The sequence below is a fragment of the Jaculus jaculus genome, chromosome 5 (genome assembly GCF_020740685.1).
Source record: "Jaculus jaculus isolate mJacJac1 chromosome 5, mJacJac1.mat.Y.cur, whole genome shotgun sequence".
NCBI classification, from domain to species: Eukaryota; Metazoa; Chordata; class Mammalia; order Rodentia; family Dipodidae; genus Jaculus; species Jaculus jaculus.
Genome location: NC_059106.1, coordinates 171,589,016 through 171,610,998, shown reverse-complemented (window position 1 = coordinate 171,610,998; position 21,983 = coordinate 171,589,016). Strand labels below are relative to the sequence as shown.

Genomic DNA, 21,983 nt, shown 5'->3' with positions numbered 1-21,983 from the left:
GCTGCTCCCCGAGGAAGGCAAAACAGAGACAGACTGGTGCTACCTGCGAATCAACTCAGTTGAACTCAAGGTGACCTGTCCGCAGTCTACCCGCCAGCCAGGAACCCAGGCATCCTCTTTGTAGCCAGGTCACGTCATCAAAGACTCAGTGAGCTGTACATTTTCTTTTTCATACATAGAGTCTTACATTTGGTTAAGCATTAATAGGTATACTAGAAGACAAGACAGGTTGACCAAAGGGCCAAGAGAAAGAACAAACATGAGCTTAAACGATGAGGGCTGAGGAGATGAGTCGGTGGTAGAACATGTGCCAAGGACACACCAAACCCCGGGCTGGCCTGCAAAACCCCAAAGGGCAACCATGATCATAATCTTCTTTTTTTAAAAATTATTTATTTATTTGCAAGGTGAGAGAGAGAGAGAGAGGAGATAGACAGAGAGAGAACGGGTGCATCAGGACCTATAGCTACTGTAAATGAACTCCAGATGCATGTGCCCCCTTGTGTATCTGGCTTACATGGGCTCTGGGGAATCAAACCTGGGTCCTTTGGCTTTGCAGGCAAGCGCCTTAACCACTAAGCCAACTCTCCAGACCTGATCATACTCTTCTTTCTCTAGAGATTATATTCATCTTTTACTGTAACAGTGATAAAATATTTTATAATTTTACTTTTTGTTTTTATTTTATTTATTTATTTATGAGGGAGAGAGATAGAGAGAGTGAGAATGGGCATGCCAGGGCATCTAGCCACTGCAAATGAACTCCAGATGCATATGCCACCTTGTGCATCTGTCTTACGTGGGACCTAGAGAATCGAACCTGGGTCCTTAGGCTTTACAGGCAAGCGCCTTGGCTGCTAAGGCATCTCTCCAGCCCTAACAGTGATAAAATATTTCAAGAAAGTTGGGGAAAAGGTAGAGATTTTCATTGGTAACCTGGATTCATGCATCAAATATATACTGGAAATGAAGAGCCCCTAACCTGAAATTAAGATTGAGGTTGGTTAATTTAACAGCCTATAAAACATAACTTCAGAGAGGGTGAGAAGAGATGGAGATAAAGAAAAATTGCCTAAATATAGACTTAAAATAGAGAAAACAGAGCAATAAATATTAGGGACATAATAGAAAAAATGGATTGAATCCTAGAAAGAGAGAAAAGAGTAAAGCTCTAGTGTCAATATTTTTACATCTGTGTTAGGCATTTTCTTTGCAAATTTATTGTTCAATTGAAATGTAAATGAAACAGATGATGCATAATCTTTGTTTGTTTGTTTGTTTATTTATTTTTTGTTTTTGAGGTAAGGTCTCATTCTAGTTCAGGCTGACCTGGAATTCTCTATGTAGTCTCAGGGTGGCCTTGAACTCATGGCGATCCTCCTACCTCTGCCTCCTGAGTGCTGGGGCTAAAGGCGTGTGCCACCACACCCGGCCTATAATCATCATTTTTAAGGAATATAGTCAGCTTCTATTGAAAACTATAATTTAAAATAATTCTGTACACTGAAATGGGTAATGCATATGGGAATAAATCCTATTCTATTGATCTCAATTTGAATTTCTAAATTGCAGTGGTTTCCTTTGCGCTCTAGGGGTAGATTAAATGGGGGAAGGTTAGCATTTACAAAGCCTATGTGTGGGTGGAGGGTGGGGAGGGAACAATTAGGGCTGTGCTGATAGTGAATAGCCAAGAATGAACTCTGAATTTTTTGCTGTAGCACTGAAGTGAAGACATATTCCCTTTGGCTGTTCACATAATAAAGCATCATGAGTTTCAGTGTTTGAGAGAAAAATTAATGGAAAAAGTTTTCAGTACTTGACATGTATTTGCATGCACAAAATAAAAAAAAAAGACACAATGTGCAGGAGCTTTAAACTAACTAAAGACATCAATCCATAAATGCAAAAAAATTCATTTAAAAGTGCATTCTAGGTGCATTTAAAAGTGTTCAGCAAGGTAATACATAAAAATCCATACCAGGGAACATTGAGGCTAAAATACAAGGACAGAGGTGCATTTAAAAGTGTTTAGCGTCTGTCTCTCTCAAATAAATAAATAAAAAATGAACAACATGAAACAGTGTTTTGCGCCAGGTGTGGTGGCTCACACCTTTATTCCCAGCACACAGGAGGCAGAGGTAGGAGGATTGTCATGAGTTCAAGGCCACCCTGAGACTCCATAGTGAATTCCAGGACAGCCTGGTCTAGAGCAAGACCCTACCTTGACCCCCTCCCCCCACCACACACACACAAAAGTCCAAATTCGGAGTTGGAGAGATGGCTTAGCAGTTAAGGCACTTGCCTGAAAAGCCAAAGGACCCAGGTTTGCTGGGGCTCAGTTTTGCATTTCCCGATGGCTCGTGCACGATTCGGAGCAAACGTCCACATATTTATTTGTCATGTGCTGCTCCTATTTCTCATACTTCCTGTTCAAGTATTTATTATATGGCACCACTGTGATTCCATGAACACAGTTTGGAAAAGTTAGTGATCAGGAGACTATTGTGGTTTGAGTGTGAAATGTCCCCCATAGGCTAATGAGCTTGAACACTTGGCTTCCATCCAGCGGAGGGAACACTGAAATGCTGTGGGCCAACACCCGGGGTAGACGAGATGGAGCAAACAAGTGCCTATCAATGCACAACCTGTCCACGGTGACGGCATTACTGCTGCCTTGTCTGAAATGTCACCTCAAGTCACCATCCGGCATCTTTTTATTTCAGCCCCAGTTGGCATGTCTTATAAGGCAGGTCTGCTAGCAATTAATTCTCTGTTGGCATCAATCTGAAAATGTGTTACTTTTGTCTTAATTAAAAGGAAAATCTCTGTGGGCCGGAGAGATGGCTTAGTGGTTAAGGTGTTTGCCTGCAAACCAAAGGGCCCAGGTTCAATTTCCTAGGACCCACACAAACCAGACACACAAGGTGGTACGTGCATCTGGAGTTTGTTTGCAGTGGCTGGAAGCCCTGACACTCCCATTCTCTCTCTCTCTTAACTAAATAAATTTAAAAAAAAACTTTGTATGTGATGCATGTGTATGTGTGTGTGAGTGTGGGTGTGTGTTTGCCATGGTGCACATGTGATGTCCAGAGGACAACTTTGGGCGTCAGTCCTACCTTCCGCCTTGCTTGAGGCAGAGTCTCTTGTTCACTATTGCATGAGCTTCTGGGATTGTCCTGTCTCTGCCTCCCGTCTTGCCACAGAGGGCTGGAATTACAGAGGCTTTATGACTGAATCCAGCTTGTATTTCCAACTCAGGCCCTCAGCCTCGAGCAGCAAGCACCCTACCCACTGAGCCATCTCCCCAGCTCTGTCTTCATTTTTGACTGCCACATACCAACTCTTCTTAGCCCAGGGATGGTCCTCCTTACTTGGACGGTGTCACCCATCCATCTCCTCCTGGCTCCCATGGGTGCTGATAAGCATTAGCTGACAACCTTCTCCCTTGCCATGTTCAAGGTTCTGTCCTTATTATTACTAGTATTAGTATTAATATTGGTTTTTTGAGGTAGGGTCTTGCTCTGGTCCAGGATGACCTGGAATTCACTATGTAGTCTTAGGGTGGCCTCGAACTCACGGTGATCCTCATACTTCTGCTTCCCAAGTACTGGGATTAAAGGCATGAGCTACCATAGCCGGCTTTGACTTTTCATTTTTACTTCAGTCACCATACTTTCCAAATCAAGAATGTCTACCTTAGGCTGGAGAGATGGCTTAGTGATTAAGGTGCTTGTCTGTGAAGCCTAAGGTCTCTTAGTGAACTCAGAGCTGCTATCTATTTTCCCCTCAGATGGGCTGATCAGCATGCCGCAGCCATTCTCTTGTCTTTGTCCCACACAGGCCTGCGTGGCCAAACCCAGCTTTTCATGTGAGTCCTAGGGATCAAACTCGGGCCCTCCCAGACCCCTGTGCTTGTGCGGTAAGCACTCTTCCATGCCGAACCACCTCCCCTGTCCTGGTTTGGATTTTAAATGTCCCCCAAAGGCTTAACTACTAAAAACTTGGTCCCCAGCCTGTGGCACTATTGGGATATAGAGGGAATGTGCGGAGGTGGCCTCACTGGAGGGAACTTGGATCACTGAGGGCTTGCCTGTGAAGCAGGGACTGGGACCCCGTCCCTTGCTCTCTCTTTGCTTCTTGGCTGTCATGAGGCGAGGAGCCAGGTCGGTTATACATTCCCATCGTGATGTTCTTGCCTTGCCACGAAACGGCCCTGCAGGTGTCCTTGGACAGAAGCTTCTGAAACCCAGAGCCCAAATAAATGTTTCCTCCTTACAACTTGTTTATCTCGGGTTATTTTTCATAATGACAAAAAGCCAACTAAAACACCTGCATCAAAAAAATACTTTCCCCTAAGCTTTGCCGCTGGGCTGTTTGTGTTTGTGGGGGTCGGGACATCCCCCAGCACCTAGGCAGGTAGCTTCTATTGTTTTTCTCTTCACTTCCTGCTTATACCACCTTCTCTTCCTGTTTGCTCCGGGCCTGAAGCTCACCTACAGGGGGGCTCTGGGAGCTTCTGGGGCTTTCTGAGCAGTGTAGAACCTTCTCGACTCCTGGGACAATGTTTTGAAGTCCTCATTTCCCAAAGCGCCTCGTCCCCAGTGCTCTCCCCGGCCCAGACCCAGGAGCCTTCTTTATCCCAGACGGCAGTGACAGACAGTGTTTACTCACTTTTAGATGTCTGACGAACACCCTCCCTGTAGCTACTTCTCTGTCTACAGCAAGCTCTGGGTTTGGGGAAATCAAGGCAGGCCCTGTGTGTTGCTCCCTTACAGACCCGATAGACATAAGCAGATGGACACCCTTCCCATATCAAGTCCACGGTCCTCCTGGGACCAGTCGCAAATGGGAATGCAGCTGCATGCTCAGGACTGGGTCCAGATGGGGTGGAGTGTTACAGTCTCCCAGCCTTCAGCTGGGGTTTACGTAGCTCCTTCCAGCGCAGTTGGAAACCTTCTCCAGAGCACGGGTGAAGTTAACTCTGCCATTCTCAGCGTCTCTGCGGTCGCTGCCCCCACGCCCTTCCCCACACCACCTGCTTGGGCAGCGCATGGGCTCGGTTGCAAGATGAAGAACGGTCCATCCGAGGCCATTGCTGGTCTCTTGGGAGTTAAAATAGTGAGTATTACCCTGGAGGTCCTGCCTGGAGGCACTCGGGAAGTGAAGACTTATAATACTGCCGCCTTCTCATAGTAAGATGCATCTATGAGCAAATAACTGACCAGAAGCAACTTGGGGGAGGAAAGGTTTGTTTTCAGTTTCTTTCTTCTTTAAAAAATATTTTTATTTATTTGAGAGAGGGAAAGAGGCAGAGAGAAAGAGTGAGAGAGAGAAAGAATGAGTGCGCCAGGGCTTCCGGCCACTGCAAACGAACTCCAGATGCATGCGCCACTTTGTACATCTGGCTTACGTAAGTACTGGGGAATAGAACTGAGGTCCTTTGGCTTTGCAGGCAAGCGCCTTAATCACTAAGCAATCTCTCCAGCCTCCCTTTTTGTGGAGGTAGGGGGTCTCACTCTAGACAAGGCTAACCTGGAACTAACTCTATAGTCCTAGGCTGGCTTCAAACTCAGCCATCCTCCTACCCTCTGCCCCTAAGTGCAGGGATTAAAGGTGTGCGCCACCATGCCCAACCAGCTTACAGTTTTGAGGGAGGCCTCATGGCAGTAAAGTATTGTGGCAGGAGCAGGAAGCCCATCACATTGCAGCCTGGATGCAGAGAACGGACAAGAAGTGCGGCTGAGTTACCAGACTTCAAGACCTGCTCCCCACCCTCACACCCAATGACCTACTTTTTCCAGCGAGGTTCTACAACCTTCCCAAACAGCATCATCAACTGGGGACAAACGGTTCAAACATGAGCTTATGGGAGACATTTCACGTTCAAACTACACTGTGGTGGTTTGATTCAGGTGTCACCCATAAATGCAGGTGTTCTGAATGCTAGGTTGCCAGCTGGTGGGGATTTGGGAATTAACGTCTCCTGGAGGCAGTGCATTGTTGGGGGCAGGCTTATGGGTGTTACAGCCAGCTTCTCCTTGCCAGTGTTGGCTACACTCTCCTGTTGGTGTTGTCCACCTGATGCTGGCCAGGGGGTGATGTCCACCCTCTGCTCATGTTGTTTTCCTGCCATCATGGCGCTTCCCCTTGGGTCTGTAAGCCAAAATACCCCCTCTTTTTGCCCCTGGGGTCCGTAAGCCAAAATACCCCTTTTTCCCCCCAAAGCTGCTCTTGGTTGTGTGATTTCTGTCAGCACTGCGAACCTGACTGCAACACGCACTATAAGGACACACCAGGACTGCTTGTGATGGTCACAGCGGAGGGATCCAGGGCTATCATTTGGCATGGCACACAGCCCGCACGGTACACCAATGCTGATTCATTCACTTGGCACCTCAACAAAAACGCCTATGGGAGGATTTTTCCCTTGTCATGTGGCGAGGTGCCCCTGCTGTGGGTTCAGTGCCCTCGCTGCCAGGCAGACGCAGAACCTCTCCACGCGGTGTTGCCACAGTTGCCCTCCTGATCGGTGTCCCTTGCTCTGCTCTTGTAGTTGCAGGAGACTGTTCACTCAGCAGAGGTGTGGTCACGGCTGGTCACATCTAGACACTGCCACCTGGCATCTCCCACGACGTGGACACAGAAACGCTGCTTCTCCTCTGCAGGCTGCCCCACGCAGCCCAGGGCAGGTCTTACGCATCCAACCGTGCCTCCACCCCTGCAGGAGGGCGGCCCAGGTTTGCTCTGCGTTCCTTGCACCCTGGAAGTTCACTTGGCTGCTTGCACCCATGTGTGGGTCCAAGGCCGGAAGCTCCCACCCTCTCTCAGCGGACCCTCTGAGCGTGCGCAGCCAGGCCACAGTCCTCTCATACCCACCTCGCGAGCAGTGGTGGCCGCGGGGCAACTGGTGGGTACTTTTGATAGGGCCTGGGTGGCATCCGCGAACGGAACCAGGGTGTAGAGGCTCTGCCGCCTGCAGCCCCGGGCAAACAGCCAGGAGCAGAGCACGGAAGGAGGACCCCGGAACTCTGGGTAGTGGACAGAGATTCCCTGCGCCTCGCAGCTGGTGAGATAGGGAGGGTGGAAAAGCCAGAGCCATGCCTAGCAGTACCCCATTTGTCCCCATGTAACAGTGAACAGGGAGACGGCGTGGGCAAAGGAGGCTTTATCGGTGCTCAGAGGAGCGACGACGCAGCTGGAAGGAGGAGTGGGCGAGAGGAGTAAGGGAGGAGGAGCTGGGCGGAGCAGTCAGCGTCCTGTGGTCCCGGAGCAGTGGAGTGCACAGTGGTACTGTGGGCAAGGAGAGAGATGCCACATACTAGGACTGTTAGCATGAAGGGGAAGCCCCTGAGCAGACGGGCACTCAGCAGGACGGCTGGCAACATGAGGAGGGTCCAGAGCAGACGGGCTTGCAGCAGACAGGTGTGCAGCAGAGGGTCACACCGCAGGACGGCTGGCAGGGGGAGGACTGGCAGCAAGAGGGCACACAGCTAGACTGCTGGCAGCAAGAGGGCTGGCAGCATGAGGAAGCCCCACAGCAGACGGGCACACAGCAGACAGGCTTGCAGCAGACGGGCACACCACAGGACGGCTGGCATGGGGAGGACTGGCAGCAAGAGGGCACACAGCTAGACTGCTGGCAGCAAGAGGGCTGGCAGCATGAGGAAGCCCCACAGCAGACGGGCACACAGCAGACGGGCTTGCAGCAGACGGGCACACCGCAGGACGGCTGGCAGGGGGAGGAGGTGCAGCAGGCCGGCTGGCAGCAAGACTGCTGGCAGCACGAGGGCGTGCAGGAGCTGGTGCAGGCGGGTTGGCAGCAGGGGCTGGACACACAGCCGACTGGGGTGCAGACCAGGGTCAGGCAGGGGGCACAGCAGCTGGGCTGGCAGCAGCTGGGGGCGCAGCAGGAGGGCTCGCAGCAGCTCTCTGGACAGTCGTCCACCTGCCAGGAGGCGCTGGTGCAGGCGTCAGAGCAGACGGACATGGTGGAAGCGGCCATGGCGGGCTGAGCTGTGAGTGGGAGGTGAGAGAGTGAGGAGAGGTGGATGAGGCGTGTGTGTGAGGTGCTCTGGGCTCTGGGCTTTTATCCCCCTGATGTGTTTACTGCTGTGCAGCAGGAGGTTCCTCAGCGCCCTTCCCCTTCCTGGTGTGTCAGCCTCAGGGAACAAGGGACTCTCTTCAGGGACCGGTCATCACACTCCTGTTGTGCTGGGAAGGACACTGGAGGAAAGGGACAGCCTTCCTTGGCTGACCCCTGATCACCTAGTGGTCACCTGCAGGGCACCTGGTGGTGGCTTTGTTCTGCCTGTGTTCCCTCAGCCTCTGGGTGGCCTGTCTAAGCCTGTGAGTGGGTGAGAGGGGTCAGGATTGCCTGCTTTGGATAAAGGAAGTGAGGACACCTCTTCAGTCACTCTAGGCTTTCATGAGCCATGCCAGGTGTGGGGAGAGCAGAGGACCAAGGGTCTCCCTTGTCTTGGTGGGCAGGAGGAGGATTCTTAGAGCTAGGCCCAGACTCCTTGGACAGTCAGCACATTAGGATAACCAGTTTGGGGCTAGTATAAGTCTCACCTACCAGTGTTAAGCCAGTGTCCCCCTCAAACACAGATTCACTGGTGTTGGGAGAGGAGAGAGAAAGGAGAGAGAGAGAGAGAGAAATAGAGAGAGAGAGGAGAGAGAAAGAGAGAGAAATAGAGAGAGAGGAGAGAGAGAGAGAGAGAGAGGGAGAGAGAGAGAGGAGAGAGAGGGGGGAGAGGAGGGGGGGAGAGGAGAAATGACCGTGTGTGGCAGCTAACAGAGCTGGAGGATAGGGTAGTCAAATGATGCCACCATAAGGCCCAGGAACCAGACGTGGTACCGCAGGGTCTGGTGCTTGTTTTGCCGGGTTCCTGGCTTGAATTGTCGTGATTTTTCCTTGGCATATCCCTGTTCTCCCTTTTTGGAATGGAATGTGTTGGACACGAAGCATAGCTAGCGGATGTAGGGTTGTAAGGATGAGGCTCGACCATCCTAGGCCAACTGTCTCTGGCCCTAGCTCAGTGCCTTTTGGTCCTCCAAGAAGACCCTGTGCCAAATGCTCCCCCTGTCATGAGCTCTACCACGCCTTCCCTGGTGCTCTGACGGAGACCCTCATACCAGAAACCCAAACAAATCCTTCCTTCCTTAAGGCGCTTCTAAACTTACATGAGATAGATAAGAAGGGCTTGGCACAGAGCTAAGCCCTTCCCAATCACAGTCATGCAGTCACAAAAGCGGGTGGCATCTTCCGGGAATTCTGTGTGGGTGGGTGGGTGGGTGGGTCTCGTCTCCTACCCTTGGGTACTGAAGCCATCTAGAAATGGGAGATTACATCCCACACACTGTGGCTGGCCTGACGCACAATGCCCTGAAGTTGAGGGAACAAATTCCATTTTCAGCCCTCCTCCAAGGTGGGGAGGTGCCACCTGCCAATGCCAGACACTGGGAGACCTGTGTGGAGAAGCTGCACTGCCAGGGTCTAGTGAACTGGCCCCCATGAGCCTACCCTCTTGGCCTGCAGGGCGTTTAGTGAACACAGACATGTATGGCCAGCTGGGCTCGGACAGGGCAGAGAGGCCCGCTCCACAGTACAGACCGGATGGACGGTACTCGCTGTGAACACTCTCTTGGTCCTGAGCAGGCCTTAGAACATAGAAGGAAAGTGACAGTACCATGGGCCATGTGTTCCCGTCCGTGGGCAGGGAGACCCCACCTGGGCCTTGGATCTGCATGGACCAGCTCCTCAAACCAAGAAGGAATGGAATAAGAGCCAAATGCTTTAGAGAATCAACAGCATCTTTCAGACCCTTGGTGAGCTTCTAAATGAATAAAGAAAAGTACCCAAGGTTGTATGAAGTCAGCCACATCAAAGTAGCTATTAAAATGAAGGAAGGGGCCGGGCATGGTGGCGCACATCTTTAATCCCAGCACTCGGGCGGCAGAAGTAGGAGGATCGCTGTGAGTTCGAGGCCAGCTTGAGACTCCATAGTGAATTCCAGGTCAGCCTGGAACAGAGTGAGACCCTACCTCAAAAATAAAATAAAATGAAGGAAGGGGCTGGGGATGTGGCATAGTAGTGAAGCACCAGCCTAGCATGGGCAAGGCCCTGGGTTTGAGCCTCAGCTCTGTCAAAAACGATAATGAATGGCTGGAGAGATGGCTTAGTGGTTAAGGCATTTGCCTGCAAAGCTAAAAGGCCCAGGTTCGATTCCCCAGGACCCACGTTAGCCAGATGCACAAGGGGGAGTATATATCTAGAGTTCATTTGCAGTGGCTAGAGGCCCTGGCAAGCCCATTCTCTCTCCCTCTTTCTCTGTCAAATAAATAAATAAAATTAAAATATTTTTTTAAAAAATGATAATGAAGCCAGGTGTGGTGGTACATGCCTTTAATCCCAGCACGCAGGAGGCAGAGGTAGGAGGATCGCTGTGAGTTTGAAGCCACTCTGAGACTACATAGTGAATTCCAGGTCAGCCTGAGCTAGAGTAAGACCCTACCTCCAAAAACAAAAAAAAGATAATAAATGGAGGCCCACTCCATGGGAGGGAATGCATGTCTGAAGATATACTGAAAACCTACAACAGGAGTAGTCATGAGCCCTAGGGATGTAACGTCTGCTGGTGTCTGGCTAAATGTATATACTATGCTCACCAAACTGCACAGTAAGCACCTCTCCTAATGTTCATACCCATATATTAATGCTACTCTCACTTTTGTTTAGAGAAGTTTCTCTTTCCAGATGGCAGTGACCTTGGGATGACTCAGAAGGCACCATGGTGCTGAGAAGAAGTGACAGAGGAGTGGTCAGCACTGAAATATCTCTCATATCTTCCAAGGCTCAGGATCCATTGTGGAAGAGGCGGCAGAAAGAATATAAGAGCCAAAGGAAGGGTAGACTCATTGCAATGTGCTCCTCCAGACACAAAATGGCCTGGATATCCATGACCTCACAGTGCCTGGCACTAGCTACACAAGACCCTCTTAATAGCAGGAAAAGATGATGACATCAAAATAAGAGAAACTGATTGAGAGGGGGAGGGGATATGATGGAGAGTGCAGTTTCAAAGGGGAATGTTGGGGGGGGGGAGTGAATTACCATGGGATATTGTTTACAATCATGGAAGTTGTCAATAAAAAGTATAAAAATGCTAATGAATAAAGCAAGCAAGTGAAATATGAAAAAAATGAGTTGGGGACCTAGCACACGCTTCTCCTATGAATGCGGACATGACGCTGTGGGGGTGTCAGGCTGCTGTCACGTTGAGGTGGGACTGTGGCGAGTCGCCCAGATCTGGCTTCGGTTAGGGACAGAGACCCCGGTCCTGTGGCCCCTCCTCAGCCCCGACAGTGTGCGTGATGGATGAAAACGCCGAGGTGGTTTGAGGTGAGCGCAGGGATGCGTGTGTCTTTTCTCCTCCAAGCAGGCCCACCCGAGACCCTCTCTGGCCCCCGACGTGAGCACGCCTCTTGGGCCTCCAGGTCATTTTGGAGCAAACTTAACTTGGCTTTATGCAGTTTTGTAAGGGCAAGGAGAGAACAAGGCGAAGAACCTCCCTCCTGCACGGTTTCCAGACTTGGCCCACATTCCTGAAGAGCCACCGCGACAGCCACGGAGCCCTGTGGGGCCAGGAGCTGCCCATGCACGGAGCATGGGGGTGAGGTCGGGGACAGGTGCACCTCTGCAGCCTGAGCTCACATCCTCTGAGCAGCCCTTGGGAGAAAGCCACGGATGTAATAATGCCGGTCCCCGCACCTTCATTCCAGGCCTCCACGGGACCATAGCTGGCTCTTTCAGGGACAAAAATTACAACTCAGCCAACAATAACCAGGAACACAAGGAAATGAGGCACTGCAAAAATGGCAGAAAGACCACAGACGTTCAAATCAGCAGACTTGGATTGTGAGAGAATAAACTCAGGTGCTTAAAGACATGGATCAGCGGGTCAGGGAGAGGGCTCAGTTGGCAGAGCGCTTGCTGTGCAGACATGAAGACCTGAGCTGGGGGTCCTCAGAACCAACATCAAAATGCTAGGCATGGTGGCACATGCCTTGCCTCTCAGCGCCAGGGAGACAGAAACCTGAGAATCCCTGAGGCTCACTGACCAGCTAGGCTGATTGAATTGGTGAGTTTTAGGAGACCTTGTTTCAAAGAATAAGATGCAATATGGAGGAAGATACCCAAAGGTCAACCTCCAGCTTGTACACACATATGCACATGCACCTCACAAACGTGTACCCGTACATATGTGAACATGCACACACACCACACACACATATGTAAAAAATAAAAGAAGAAACCAGACCAGTTTCATAAGACCTAAGAATGAGAAGTGTTTATTTTACTTAACAAGAGAGAGCTGTCCTGAAGGTACCGAGTGAAGGGCGGGGGGGGGGAGGACAGAGGGAGGCACCCGGTGAGCCAGCCTGGGCTGAGGGAGGCCGGGGAGAGGCGATGAGTAGCAGCTCAGCCCTGGGACCAGAGGCAGGGGTGAGAGCAGGGCAGGCTTCTCAGGGCTGTGCAGGGGCCCTGGTGTCCCTAACTGGGGCACCTCACAGGGTCTCCCTTTGTTAGAGGCTGGAGAGTAATGACTGCTGCAGAGAGCTGGGCACAGAGGGAGGGGTCATGTAGAATGAAACTCCAGAACAGTGTCCCAAGGTGGCCCATAGATGTCACACTGACACTTGTCCCCACAGTCTGTTAGATGTCTAGGGAAAGCCTCTGAGGGCACAAGGTTCACTCTTAGTTGATGGGTCACTGTCATTGGCAAGATAGCAGCTACCTTCTTGCCAGGGTGAGGAGGGTGGGGAAGACAGCCCAGAAGACACTGGGAGCTGAGCAAAGACAGTCAGGTCATAGGGCTCAATGCAACCTGCCTGGGTCGGTGGGGGGGGGGTCAGAAAACACTCCCACATAGCTCATGGCTCCAAGAATTTAAGTGGGAAAACAGATCTGGCCTCAGAGCAATTCTGGAATGTGGGACCCAAGCTCTGGGGGACCCCACAGGACAGGCCCATTAGCAGCTGGACTTCTGGCCACAGCAGGCCTGGCGGGAGCAGGCGGGGCGGCAGAGCAGGGACACGCAGGAGGACGGGCGGCAGCAGCTGGGCTGGCAGGAGGAGGCGCAGCAGGAGGAGGTGGGCACACAGCAGGCGGGTCTGCACACGGGGCGGCAGAGCAGGGACACGCTGGAGCAGGGCTTGCAGCAGACAGGCACACAGCAGGACGGCTGGCAACATGAGGACTGGCAGCAAGAGGAGGACCCAGAGCAGACGGGGGTACAGCAGATGGGCTTGCAGCAGACGGGCACACCGCAGGACGGCTGGCAGGGGGAGGACTGGCAGCAGGAGGGCGCACAGCTAGACTGCTGGCAGCAAGAGGGCTGGCAGCATGAGGAAGCCCCACAGCAGACGGGCACACAGCAGACGGGCTTGCAGCAGATGGGCACACCGCAGGACGGCTGGCAGCATGAGGACTGGCAGCAAGGGGAGGACCCAGAGCAGACGGGGGTACAGCAGACGGGCTTGCAGCAGACGGGCACACCGCAGGACGGCTGGCAGGGGGAGGACTGGCAGCAAGAGGGTGCACACAGCTAGACTGCTGGCAGCAAGAGGGCTGGCAGCATGAGGAAGCCCCCACAGCAGACGGGCACACAGCAGACGGGCTTGCAGCAGACGGGCACACCGCAGGACGGCTGGCAGGGGGAGGAGGTGCAGCAGGCCGGCTGGCAGCAAGACTGCTGGCAGCACGAGGGCGTGCAGGAGCTGGGGCAGGTGGGTTGGCAGCAGGGGCTGGACACACAGCTGACCGGGGTGCAGACCAGGGTCAGGCAGGGGGCACAGCAGCTGGGCTGGCAGCAGCTGGGGGCGCAGCAGGAGGGCTCGCAGCAGCTCTCTGGACAGTCGTCCACCTGCCAGGAGGCGCTGGTGCAGGCGTCAGAGCAGACGGACATGGTGGAGGCGGCCATGGCGGGCTGGGCTGGAGGAGGGTGTGCGTGTGGAGCAGGTGAGTTGAGGGAGAGTAAGTGTGTGTGAGTGTGTGGGGTGTTCTGGGCAGCCAGCCTTTATACCCCTTGAGCTGTTTTTGTTGTTCGGGCACTGGTTCCTTGAAGCCTACCTTTTCCTGGTCCTGTTTGGAGTCGGGCCTCTGCCTTCCTGTTGACACTGTCTGCCACCACTCCTGGCTTGAGAGTTGTTTGTCGCAGAGGAGCCAGCAGACACACTCAGGTCACATGCAGGGGCAGCGACAGCAGGGGCAGGTGACATTCTGGGGGTGCGGGCACACTTGGCCCCACCTCAGGGGAGTTTGCTTTTGGAAGCAGAGCTTCTCCATGGGGCAGAGGTGAGGTCAGGACTACCACGGTTGTGGGCTTTCAGGACGGCGGCATGTCCCTGAGCTGCTTGGCAGGACCTGCTGTCTGGGATGATGCCACCGACTGCCAGTGGCAACTCAAGGACAAGACAACCCAGGGGGCATGAGAAGAAGTTTCTGCCTAGGGTACGGCTGGCTCAAAGAGGAGCTTGAGGAAGATACAGGTCCAGCTTGAAGTAGGTGACTGTGAGGGACACATGCCTGTGGTTTCATTTCAGGCTGAGCCTCCCTGGAGTCCTCTCCCAGAGGGTGCTTGGCACCCACCCTTTCCTCCTGCCCTTCAGCTCTGGCAGACACACTGCAGCCAGACGGTCCTCAGAGCTCTGGCTGCTCTCATGTGCGTCCACAGCTTGCTTCCCTCAGCAAGGCTCCTCCATGTGGTGGCAGGTCTGTCGCTATCTCCTGTTTTCTCCCCCCTCTTTTATTTTAGAGAGAAAGAGAGAGATTGGGGTGCCAGGGCCTCATCCACTGAAGTTGAACTCCAGATGCTTACGCCACCTAGTGGACACGTGCTATCTTGCACTTGCCTCGCCTTTGTATGTCTGGCTTACATGGGATCTGGGGAGATGAACATGGGTCCTTAGGCTTCGCAGGCAAGCGTCTTGACCACTAAGCCATCTCTCCAGCCCACCTCCTGTTCTCTATCACGCTAAGCAGATACTCTGTGCGGAGTCTTGTCCAGTGTGCACCTGCATAGCTGGGTAGTGCCCAGGCCCCACACTCAGATGATGCCCATTGTTCTGGTTTGGTTCTCCTGGTCTGTTCGTTCTCTCACCCCTACCTTTTGCCAGGTCTCTGAGGGGGACAGAGGCAGGTGACCTGGTGATGCTCTGGGCTCCCTCCCTCCGTTATCCCAGCACTCTATTGGGTACAAGCTGAAGATCAGCGCAGGGCTTGCCTCCTGACCACTAACGTGGTGGGGGACTGATGCTTTGTTGGAGCACTCCACACAAAAATCAGGCCATAATGAAGAAATGTTCTGTCCAATAATGACTGAAAGTTTTCCAGGTTTATCGAAAGACATCAATATACACCACATCCAAGAAGCTCAGCAAACTTCAAGGCAAAATCACACGAAAGATTCACCAGTAGAGTGAACATGCCAAGTGTCAAAACAGGAGGCCTGGGGAAATGGCTTAGTGGTTAAAGGTACTTATTTGCAAAGCCTGCTGGCCAGGGTTCAATTCCCAAGCCATCCTCATAAGCCAGATGAAAAAAAGTCATACAAGCATCTGGTGCTTGTTTGCAGCAGCAAGAGGCCCTGGTGTGTACACACACAGTCAAAAACAAAGCAAAACACAACAAAAACAATGGGGGAAATTTTGAAAGCAGCTGGGGTTGCGGGGATGGGGAGGCCTAGGTACCGCCAAGAGAACCCCGAGAAGAGTAACAGCCAACTCTCATCAGATACATGGGCCTCAGAAGACAGTGGGACCAGAGTTCAAAATTCTCATGGGAAAAAAATTGTCAACCAATACTATGTACAACAAAACTCTTTTTCCAACATGAGGACAAAATGAAGACATCTCCAGGTAGAGGAAATATGAGGGAATTTGTTATCAGTGGACTCGTAGAATGCCTCTGACAGAAATTCAAATCCACATGAAAGCAAAGACCACAGGAAAGGAGAGTATGTGATCATGAAAAGACCACACAAATGCACATTTCCCCTATATTCTCATAGCTTGTTCAAAACAACTGAATAAAAATCAATACAACATATTGATGGGCTATAACATATAGGAATAAATGTATTTGACAAAAGCATCACAAAGATTTCTGGGAGCAAAACTGAATGGGGAAAAGGAAATGACTCCAGATGGCAGAAAATAAATAGAAAGTCAAAATAGCAGAAGATAAATGTACACTTGCTCTCCTTTATTTCTGGAGAGTCTTTAAAAGCCACAAAATTGCAGCTAGTAGTAAGTCTAACAAAATGTCCCCATGTTTAGATTTATAGATACCATGTGTATTGTGGCCAGATCATTCACAGGGCAAAAGAGATCAAAGATACATAGGGACAAAGCTGCTGTATCTCACTGGGATGGCGTCAGCACCAGTGTGAATGGGTCCTGAGCGTGCGCAGGGTCTGTAAGCAGCAGACCAAATAACAAAGTGTTGCAGTCAGGTTCACATTGCTGGTAGAAATCACCCAACCAAGAGCAACTTATTGGGGGGTGGGGAAGAGGTTTATTTTGGCTTACAGGCTTGAGGGGGAAGCTCCATGATGGCAGGTGAAAATGATGGCATGAGCAGAGGGTGGACACCACCTCTTGGTCAACATCAGGTGGACAGCAGGAACAGGAGAGTGTGCCAAGCACTGGCATGGGGAAACTGGCTATAATACACATAAGTCCGCCCCCAACAATACACTGCCTCCAGGAGGAGTTAATGCCCAAATCTCCATCAGCTTGGAACCCCGCATTCAGAACACCTGAGTATATGGGGAACACCTGAATCAAACCACCACATTCTTTCTGCCCCTGGCCCCCAAAAACTGATATCCATACATGATATAAAATACAATGCATTCAGCCCAACTTTAAAAGTCCCCATAGTTTTTATCAATCTTATTGATATTCAAACATCCCCATAATCCAAGATTTTTTTTTACATTTTTTATTTATTTATTTGAGAGCGACAGACACAGAGAGAAAGACAGATAGAGGGAGAGAGAGAGAATGGGCGCGCCAGGGCTTCCAGCCTCTGCAAACGAACTCCAGATGCGTGCGCCCCCTTGTGCATCTGGCTAACGTGGGACCTGGGGAACCGAGCCTCGAACCGGGGTCCTTAGGCTTCACAGGCAAGCGCTTAACCGCTAAGCCATCTCTCCAGCCCATAATCCAAGATTTTTTAACTGAGCCATAATACCAAAAAATACCCCCCAAACCCATAATGGCACAGAATGTACACTCACACTGCAAAAGATGGCACTGGGAATAGCAAAGAAATATTCAACCAATGCAAGATTTAAAACAACCAGGGCAAACATCAAACTCTGTAGCTCCAAGTTCAACAACTCTATTCAGTGACAAATCTCCAAATCCGATAATCCTAACCAACAACAAGTCTCTGGTATTCCAATTCCGTCCCTCCAGCTAGGCTACTTACAGTCCTGGAAAACTTCACCGGGGCCAGCAGCTCTCTTTAGCAGCCATCTCATGGTCCCAGCGTCTCCACTGGGTCCCCACTGCAACCCACAGTCCATCCTCATGGCTCCATGGGGTCTCCATTCAGGCATCTAGCAAACCTGCTTCACACTGCCCATGGCCATTTCCAAAACACAAGACTGTGTTCGCAAACTCAATGACCCTCTCTTTTCTGCATTTCTTATACTCCATAATACCAGGTAGGGTGCCAATTTGTTAATCCTGGGGGAATAAAGCAGACTTTGAAGAATGGGACACTTCTTGAGTACTCAGCCCTTTCAAAAGAGTCTAAATTCTTCATGTTGCCCCAATCTCAAAGGTTGTAATCTATCACACAAATGCAGCTGAACAGGCAGCAGTTTTAGCCCAAAGATTTTATTTTTCTGTGCCATATCCCTCTGCACACACCAGTCTGTTTCTACTTACTTCAACCTTGCACAAGTTCTCAGGACATGGGCATAACAGCAAGCCTCTCACACAAACTGCTTCTAGACCATTCCAAGTAAAGCTCTTTTTCAGCCTCATAAGCCAAACCTCATAGTCCATAGTTCTTATTGCATTCATGTCTGAGTTTGATCAGAATAGTCCATCAAGCTGTACTTATAGCACTGCATGGCATCTCTTAGGTCAAGGTCTCAAAGCCTTTCACATTCTTCTTGAAAATCAGCTCCAAAAGGCCAAAGCTACACAGTCAGGTATCTAGCAGCAACCCCACTCCCAGTACCACTTTACTGTTGCAGTCAGTTTCTGCTGGCAGAAATCACCCAACCAAGAGCAGTTTGTGGGAAAAAGAGGTTTATTTTTGCTTACAGGCTTGAATAGGAAGCTCCATGACTGCAAGAGAAAATGATGGCATGAGCAGAGGGTGGACACCACCTCTTGGCCAACATCAGGTGGACAGCAGGAACGAGAGAGTATGCCAAACACTGGCAATGGCTATAACACCCATAAACCTGCCTCCAACATTACACTGTCTCCAAGAGGCGTTAATTCCCAAATCTCCATCAGCTGGGAACCTAGCATTCAGAACACCTACATTTATGGGGGACGCCTGAGTCAAACCACCACACAGAGGTACAAGGAAACCTGGCAGGAAGAGACAGACAAGTCCTTGTCAGTAGCAGGTTTAAGTATGCCAGTACCAGATGTAATCGCACACATGCAGGGAGGTATGGCCGCCGACAAGTAGCTTCAGCAGTGGAAGAAACAACTAGATAGAGGATCGCTGGGGAAGTGGGAGACTCGCATAACCCATGAGTCAACAAGACCCAGCAGATTCCTGTCAATTGCTCCCAGCATCAGGACGTGCATTCCCCTGTCATGCTTCTCCCTCTCTCTCAAATAAATAAGTAAATGAATTAAATATTTAGAAAAAAATTCTCACAAAGCTGCTGTAGACACACCCATAAAGAGCTGATAGACAAGAAACCAATAGATTTCACCCACAGTTCCTACAAGGTGCGAAGACCATTAAATGAGGGAAAGTCAGTCTCTAACGAATGGTGATGGTGAAGGGACAACCTGATATCTGTGGGTAAAGGAATGAAATTGGACTTCTGCCTCACACCATATACAAAATTAGCTCAAGGGGACCACAGATTTCCATGTAACTGCTACTCTGTCGACCATTGGGATGAAGGCAGGGGAAATGTTGAAGGCATCAGACTTGGCAGTGGGGTCTGCACCATGCCCCCATACACAAACGGCATAAGAAAGAGGGCGAATGAAACTTGCCAAAAACTTTTAAGTATCAAGTTTCAATGGAATTTATCAAGAAAGTAAAAGTTAAATTTTAGAATGAGCACAAATATTTACAAATTATATCTTCATACAGGACTCTCATTAAACACAAGGAATACTTAAATGAAAAAAGGGGACAATTTAACCCAGTGAAAAATTGAGCAAAGGACTTAAGTAGGCATTTCACCAAAGAAAATATAGAAAAGGCCAATAATCACATAAAAGATAAGCCCCATGCTTATTCATCAGCAAAACCATAAAGCAATGCTACTCCTTCCTGCCTATAAGTTTGGCTAGAGTCAAAGGTCAGCCAGGGTCAGCACGGGTGTGGTGAGATACTGCCCTAGATCCTCTGGCAGGACCAGAAAACTGTGGAACTTACTGGAAACAGTGTCTCAAAAAGAAAAGAAAATCAGTCATGGAGTTGCCATGTGACTCATAAATGCCCCTATACCAGGAAGCAAAGAAAGGAGTCCACAGGAATGCTGGTAGCATCCTTCCCAACAGTCAAAAGGTGGTGGCAACCTAAGTGAGCGTCAGCCGGTAAGTGGACAGTCAGTATTGAGTGGACAGTGAATGCCCACAATGGAATGGTATAAAAGACAGTCCTGATGCACACCACAACGTGGGTAAAACTCTGAGGCAGAACAGGTGAACCCATACAGATGCAGAGATTCAGAGATTTGCAGGGCCACAGTGATAGCGACAAGGCTCGAGTCTTTGTACAGTGACCCCACCATAGCAGACCCACAGAGAACCCCTCCATAGCAGACCCACAGAGAACCCCACCATCAGAGACCCACAGAGGACCCCGCTGCCGGAGACCCACAGAGAACCCCACCATAGCAGACCCACAGAGAACCCCTCCGTTGGAGACCCACAGAGGACCCCACTGTCGGAGACCCACAGAGAACCCCGCCATAGGAGACCTATGGATAACCCCATCCAGACGAACCCCACCCACAGCGAGGGTCTTTGCTTTCCTCGTCACTGGTCCTAGATGGAAGGATACATTCATTTTCAGTTTCTGTGCATTGTTCTGGAATCTGACGTATATCTGCATGCTGTCCATGCATGTGTGTCTGGGTGGATCAGTGTATGTAGATGCATGTGTGTGTTGGTGTGTGTGGATATGTATGTGACCATCTGTGTGACTGAATATGCACAAATGTTCGTGGACCTGTGTGTGCATGCGTGTGCGTATGCCTGTGCGAGGCAGAGATCAGCACCACCACTGTTCATTTCGCAGGGGCCGTGGGGGCGGGGGTGCTGGATGGGAGGTGGGCAGAGCACACGGCCGCAGCAGGGCCTGCAGAGTCCTTTTTACCTGAGGCTTACTGCTAACATTTCCTGTCCGAGTGTAAGACCCTAAGGGTTGTATCCAATATGTGGGACCTGCAAGCATAAACCAACCACCAGCTCCAGCTGGCCATGCCTCCCAGAGAGGCAGACACCCCTGTCCCCAGACCCCCTGAATGCCCTGCTGAATGTGTCACCACAGTCTGGGTCAGAAAAAAGCAAACTCAGGTTGTCCTGAGAGAAAGGAGAACGGCTACTGACCTTGGGTGGAAGGTTGGGGACTTTCAGGGTGATGACGATGGAGAATTCTTCAGGGAAGAGGTCACAGCGGGAGAACATTCTGGAGGCCGGGAAGCTCATGATATGGGGGGCGGCCGCTGAGAGCTGGAAGCCCCATGTGCCCTGGGCCTGCACCATCCGGATCCCACCCGCAGCTCCGTTGGAAGGGACCACTTCTGCCAGGATGTCCAGGGGGCGCAGGTCTGTTGCAAAGACATCATGGGAGGAAAGTTAGGGGTGGGCTGGCATCCATAGGGCACCTTTGGGTAGGGTCTGACCCTGGCACATTTGGATTTTATATCTCAAAAGGTATCAGAACCATGGTAGAGTTACCATGTCAAGCTGTGAAGCCAAGGGGGCCTCACATATGGGTGACTGGTGACCAGAAAAACTACTCTCCACATACAAGGCTGGGGCCACGCACTATGGAGGCTCCCACTCCCTCACGCAGAAAATACGCCTATGGGGATGTCTGCCCAGCTTCTGGCCTCCAGTCGTGATCGACACACCCTCGTTACTAGTCACTGTGTTCGGTGAATGTTGTTTCAAAATGTCCTGTGTCACCCTCACTTTGCCTTTGGAAACGGCCCCTGGCTTCAACCTCCTTGAGCACACCCACACTTTACCATGGCGCACGTATTCCCATCACAATGCTCTGCTACTCCCAGATTATACTGATCTTTAGAAGAACCTCTGGGTGTTTGTTTTTAATGTGTGTGTGTGTATGCATGATGTTTGTGTGTCTGGACACATGTGTGCTTATGCAGAGTCCAGAGGTTGCCACTGGATGTCTTCCTCAATTGGCCTTCACCTTATTTATTGAGACAGGTTCTCTCACTGGAGCTCAGAGCTAGCCAATGTGCCCAGAGGACCCTCTGTCTCTGCCTTTTTTTTTTTTTTTTTTTTTTGTTTTCAAGGTAGGGTCTCACTCTAGCTCAAGCTGACCTGGAATTCACTATGTAGTCTCAGGGTGGCCTTGAACTCACGGTGATCCTCCTACCTCTGCCTCCCAAGGGCTGAGATTACAGGTGTGCGCCACCATGCCTGGCTTGTCTCTGCCCCTTGAAAGCTGGAATTATAGGTGGGTTATGTGGATTCTGGGGATCTGTACTCAGGTGGTCACACTATAC

General features: G+C 50.8%; 3 protein-coding genes across 6 annotated transcripts in view; all 3 read right to left on the bottom strand.

Annotated features, from left to right (window-relative positions):
* Tspear (thrombospondin type laminin G domain and EAR repeats) overlaps nt 1-21,001 on the bottom strand; it is a 67,145-nt gene extending 46,144 nt beyond the window's left edge. Inside the window, exon 1 of the mRNA XM_045149219.1 lies at nt 20,836-21,001. Coding sequence (XP_045005154.1) covers nt 20,836-20,991 — 156 coding nt within the window. The 5' untranslated portion in view covers nt 20,992-21,001. The remainder of the gene's footprint in view (nt 1-20,835) is intronic.
* LOC123460868 (keratin-associated protein 10-2-like) lies at nt 7,364-8,002 on the bottom strand. The gene has a single exon (XM_045150928.1). It carries the CDS (start codon nt 8,000-8,002, stop codon nt 7,364-7,366), a length of 639 nt encoding a protein of 212 aa, XP_045006863.1.
* On the bottom strand, nt 13,032-13,982 carry LOC101596480 (keratin-associated protein 10-3-like). Of its 4 annotated transcripts, XM_045150925.1 has the most exons (3): nt 13,655-13,982; nt 13,614-13,615; nt 13,032-13,397 (listed from the first exon to the last, which is right to left on the bottom strand). In XM_045150925.1, the coding sequence occupies exons 1-3, from the start codon at nt 13,980-13,982 to the stop codon at nt 13,032-13,034; spliced, it is 696 nt and encodes a 231-aa protein (XP_045006860.1). The 4 variants fall into 4 exon arrangements, with proteins under 4 accessions (XP_045006860.1, XP_045006861.1, XP_045006862.1 ...); XM_045150926.1 differs by lacking the exon at nt 13,614-13,615 and having other exon boundaries at nt 13,032-13,365; nt 13,651-13,982; XM_045150927.1 differs by lacking the exon at nt 13,614-13,615 and having other exon boundaries at nt 13,032-13,327.
* Nucleotides 21,002-21,983: the final 982 nt, after the last annotated feature.